Here is a 4,993-nt window from a genome sequence, read left to right on the forward strand (position 1 = left end):
GCTCAAGTACTTACCTTAGGGACTTTCCAAGTCAATTTCCCTAATTAAGTAAATTCAAGCTGCAAATGGTGAATCTATGCTATGCAAATCCAATTATGAATGCCTTTTCAATATAAATAAAAATATTAACTATAAGTCTGAAACATTAAATAGTTTTACAGCTTAATTATTGATGTAAAGCCAAGCCTCACTATCCCATTAAAGGAACCAAAAATTAAACGTGCAAAATGGCTACATATAATTCAATCCATTACGCAACTACACATGGTATCCATTCGTATTCGTTTACAAAAAGATAAAAGCAAATCGCATGCCAATCAGGTAAATCCGGATATAACCAAAAGCAGTAAAACTGTGGTTCTCATGAGTTTCTAGTTTTTCTACAGATCTCATTTTTTTAAACAATAGAAAATACAAAACACTCTTTTTTTCCCAAAACGCCCTTCAAATTTCAATCTACGACTATGACCACCCAAAGACATAGTCAAGAACATACACCAAAACAAGAGAGAAGGGATAGAGGGCGAAAGCAATGAAAGATGTCCATAGAGGAAAAGTTGTACGCAAACTTCCGAAAACGCCCATCACAATGCAAACAATGAGAATCACAAGCACTTCAGACGAAAAATCCCATGTTAATCCCCGAACATACACAAGTGCTAAAAACACCGATAGGCACAGGATATTATTCATCGTTACTGCCCCATATAACTGTAAAACAAATTAAAGGTTAAACAGTAAGATATCCTTTCATTTAGAGTAAATTACATTTTTCGTCCCTATGTACTGTTGTTTTTTGCAAATTTGGTCCCAATAAGTTTAATTTTCTTTTTTTGTTGGTTTTGTTCCATGTTTTGAGTAAAATGGCTACTTTTGGTCAGTTGATTTTTTGCCATTTTGGTCCCAAAATCACAAACACTTGAAACAAGTGCCAAAATCACAAGACAACTTTTTGGGACCAAAATCGGAAAAATCAACTATCCCCAAGGACCAAAAATGTAATATGATGCAAAATAAATCAATAAATAAAAGTAAAATGACTACTTTTTATATAACTAATTTTTGCAATTTTGGTCGCAAAACTCATTTTAGATTGAGTAAATTACATGAATGGTCCCTATGGTAACTTATTTTTTTAACTCCGAAGGTCCATAATGTTTGTTTTTGTTACGCATTTGGTCCATAATGTTTGTTTTTGTTACGCATTTGGTCCTTACTGTTTGTTTTTGTAATGCATTTTGTCCCTTTCTTACCTAAAACTATTATTTAAATAAGGAAAATAGATGGATAGGTAAGATTAGGTAAACGAGTGGGGTTAAGGGTGTGTTTATTTAAATAAATTAAAAAATCAAAGGAAAAATAATCGTTTTAGGTAAGACAATAACGAAACGCGTAACAAAAATAAACAGTAGGGACCTTCTGAGTTAAAAAAATAAGTTAGGGACCAAACATGCAAATTATCCTAAACCATAGGGACCATTCATGTAATTTACTCAATTCAATATTTAAATCATGAAAAAAGAGAGAGAAAAACGAACCTCGGAGAATGTGAGGGAGGCGGATCTTTTCTTTTTACGGGTGGCGAAGATGATCGCAGAGACAGCTTCACTGGAATTGGTGGCTAATGGCAACGCGATGAAGGAGATGAAGAAAGAAGGAATGCTCGTTGCTGCTGAAAACCCATCAACTGCACCCACAAGTGGATCCGCAAAAGACGCTGCAATTATCGTCCCCAATATTAAAAATAGAACAGCTTTTATTGTGGTGCCACGTGGATCATCCACCCCTTCCTCTTCATCTTCCCCCGCATCGTCTCCTAGAAGATCATGTTGCTTTTTCGTCTCCTGTAAAATTCACTTTTTTTTATGTCATGATGTTTTTGTTTCATTAAATTGGAATTGGAATTGGAATTGGAGATTCCATTCCTACCTCATAGTAGTCATGAATGTATTTCAACGTGTCAGGTCCAGCAATAGGAGTAGTTATTTTAGAAGTCTTGGCCTCCTCAAGCCATTTTCCAATTCCTTCAGTAAATTCATCGAAATCAATCTCATTGTTCTGAGAAGTATCAAAATCCTTCATAACTCTATCAACAGCGTCTTCTTCTTTCAAATTTATTTCATGTAATCTCATTCCCACAACCAATGCCCTTAACTCAGTATGTGAAAGCTTGTCATTTCCATTCACATCAATCGACTTAAATAGCCTGTCATATTCATACATTTTTGTATAAGTTTATTAAATCACTGAAATACACAAAAGTTATAAAAATTAAAAACTTACTTTTCTAGAACTTCTTTGTTAGGTTCACCTTGATCAGTCAAGAGTCTTCCAAGAGCACGCATCTTTAAGTACTTAAGAATTCTAGATCTTACATGCTTGTGTTTTGCAAAAGCAAGGCGTCTTTTTTGTAATTTAGGCTGCATAACCTGAAAAAAAAAAAAAGATTCTCAAATGAAATGACATTAACAATTGAAATTTTGAAATGCATTGTGGTATAAAATATAAATATTTACTTACCTGATAAATACAGTATGCAATCAAAAGAGAAACAGAGACTATAAGACCAAGTAAAACAGACAAGTGTCTTCCAGAATCTGAATGCAGAATTTGTGGGAATTGAACAACGATAAATGGGATGACAGATACAGCCATGATCATCCCAGAATAGCTTGTCCAAATATCAGTGCTTACACCAGAACCTGCAGTGGTTAAATTACTGATTTACCCTTCTTGGAATGTTTGATGAGAGGAGGGATGTAAACTGTAAACTGTAAAGTGTAAACTGTAAAGTACCTAGTAAGCTGAAGCCTTTAGTATCTGTGTTATCTACTGCAACTGAGTTTTCTATATCACATTTCCCAACAATGATGCATGTGCCCCATATTACAGTGATAAGCATGACTGTTGAGCCAGCTAATAAACCCATTCCTACAGACACCTGATCTTGAGCAACTTCAACACTTCCAGATAATCCAGATACTACAAGAAGGAAGTAGATTGTAAGATACACTCATATACATATGTATAAAATGTTAGGAATTACTTCTCAGAGATCTATTGATGTTGTAACTAATAATAGGTGGAAGCTGGAAGTTTGAGTAAAAGTGTGGGGTAAAAGTAGCAGTAAGCTTTTTAAATGCGTAAAATGACATAAAACCTAAAACCTAGTTTTTAGGTTATGAGTTTTTTTTTTTGTTTAAAATGAAAGTTTTAAGCATATACTCTGAACTACGATTTTTCTTTAATTTGAGGTTTTTTTATGCTTAAACGTTGCTCTCAAAATATCTTTGCCGATCTTTTTTTTTTTTTTTCCGATCTTAATCAATAGAAAATCCTTAATAGGAATTGGATTCTAGCAAAAGTGTAATTCTGGATCTGGAGATGAAAAGCCCCACACATTGATCTGACTACTTGCCTACTTTTAATCTGAACCAGTAATAATGCGGAGACAAATTGGCAAGTTCGTCAAAAAGTTTTACAACATAATCAAATAGAGAGGATAATAGAAATCGAGTTGAATTTCGACAAATATTAATAAATAAATAGAATTCAAAATTCCGAAGAAGAAAATAACAAGGAATAGGAGGATTCTATTTAGAATCCCTGTAGAATCGAAACAAAAGAAAAGAAAAAATAACTGAGAATTATATTTCGAATCCTTTTTCGTAATCATCGGATCGAGATGAAAAGTTAATTTGAACTAAGATCTTATATCTGAGAAGCAAAAGAGGAGGCAACATTGAGATAGAAATCAGAACGATTTAGTACTAGTTATGTATTAAAATTGTTTACCGAGAATAAGCATGGCATCGGGAAGAGCACCGAGAATTGGAAGCAATAATCCGCCAACAAGACCTGGCCCTAAAATCTCGAGTAGCAGCTCACTACCAGCAGAGAGGTAGGTAGCAGCGAGGTACATGAGGTAACCATAGACTAAAATGAGGAAGAGGTTGCCAAGTGCTGTGTTGGTGCAAGGCAAGAATCCGTACGACTGTTCACAAGCTTCTGGTTCTTCAGCTGATACGAAGGGATTAAGACGGAGTACGCCGCCGTATCCATCGTGAACGCCGTCGGAGACGAGATCTGATGTTGAAGTGGTGGTGATTACACGGCCGACGACGGTGAAGATGAGGAGAGATGAGATTGTGAGTAAGATGAGCGACGTGTGCGCCATGTGGCCGGCGACGATCGGCGTGAATCAGTGGTGATGGGATCTATTAACCGTCACAAGAGAGTCCGAAAGTCTCGTTTTATATTGTCTCTTAATAAATAATAATAAATACCATTCAAAATCCATTTTCTCAAAAGCTTAAAAATAATATTATTGTTCACATGATTGATTATTTTCTTCAAGTATTTTAAGCAAAGTGGTTATTAAAATATAAAAGTAAATTTATTAATCTATTTTAATCATTCCACCCATTAACTAATTATATAACTAGAAGGATATTTGTATCATATAACCACTTTCGAAACGCACATTTTAACACCCTTTAATATAAGATTAAAATTTTGCTATTTCTAGAATGACTAACCATAAAAAAGTAAAATACTACAAATAAAAATAAAAATAAATAGTCTTATGTTTGGGTTATTGACAAAAATATCATAAGATTTAAAATGATCAAGTTATTTGTCTCTTGGTAAATGATCATTATGTCTAAAATGTTTTGTTCCGAAGAATCATTTTGTATCCTAAAGTGCTATTCTGGATTCCGAACAAGCATTACTTCCATATTATAAATGTTTGAAAATGTTGTTCTCAAATCTAAAATTTAGCATATAACAATGTAGTTTATGGATACATCTATCTAAAACTAATATTAATAGAAATACCCAACACTTACCGGCGGTTTTACCGGTCTTATAAAAATACTACAAATATTATGCTGATTCATACACACTGCGTAAATTAACATTATATAGTTATTCACATTAATTAAGAAATAATAATTCATATATTACGATTGATATATGAAATCATAAGTTT

At 33.6% G+C, this 4,993-nt stretch overlaps 1 protein-coding gene across 1 annotated transcript; it reads right to left on the reverse strand.

The window, feature by feature from the left end:
* Positions 1–214: 214 nt before the first annotated feature.
* LOC145004332 (sodium/calcium exchanger NCL-like) lies at positions 215–4,256 on the reverse strand. The gene is made up of 7 exons (XM_078963221.1): positions 3,796–4,256; positions 2,797–2,982; positions 2,521–2,702; positions 2,284–2,429; positions 1,930–2,206; positions 1,539–1,844; positions 215–711 (listed from the first exon to the last, which is right to left on the reverse strand). The coding sequence occupies exons 1-7, from the start codon at positions 4,175–4,177 to the stop codon at positions 463–465; spliced, it is 1,728 nt and encodes a 575-aa protein (XP_078819347.1). The 5' UTR covers positions 4,178–4,256; the 3' UTR covers positions 215–462.
* Positions 4,257–4,993: the final 737 nt, after the last annotated feature.

The sequence above is a fragment of the Lactuca saligna genome, chromosome 7, assembly GCF_052625555.1.
Source record: "Lactuca saligna cultivar CGN05327 chromosome 7, ASM5262555v1, whole genome shotgun sequence".
Lineage (NCBI taxonomy): Eukaryota > Viridiplantae > Streptophyta > Magnoliopsida > Asterales > Asteraceae > Lactuca > Lactuca saligna.

Excerpts from the sequence above, each read along its gene's own strand:
- LOC145004332 (XM_078963221.1), bottom strand. The coding sequence starts at position 4,177 with ATGGCGCACACGTCGCTCATCTTACTCACAATCTCATCTCTCCTCATC. Across the intron at positions 2,703-2,796 it reads TAAAGGCTTCAGCTTACTAG|GTTCTGGTGTAAGCACTGAT; the intron begins GTACTTTACAGT and ends TAACCACTGCAG. Across the intron at positions 712-1,538 it reads CCTCCCTCACATTCTCCGAG|TTATATGGGGCAGTAACGAT; the intron begins GTTCGTTTTTCT and ends TTTGTTTTACAG.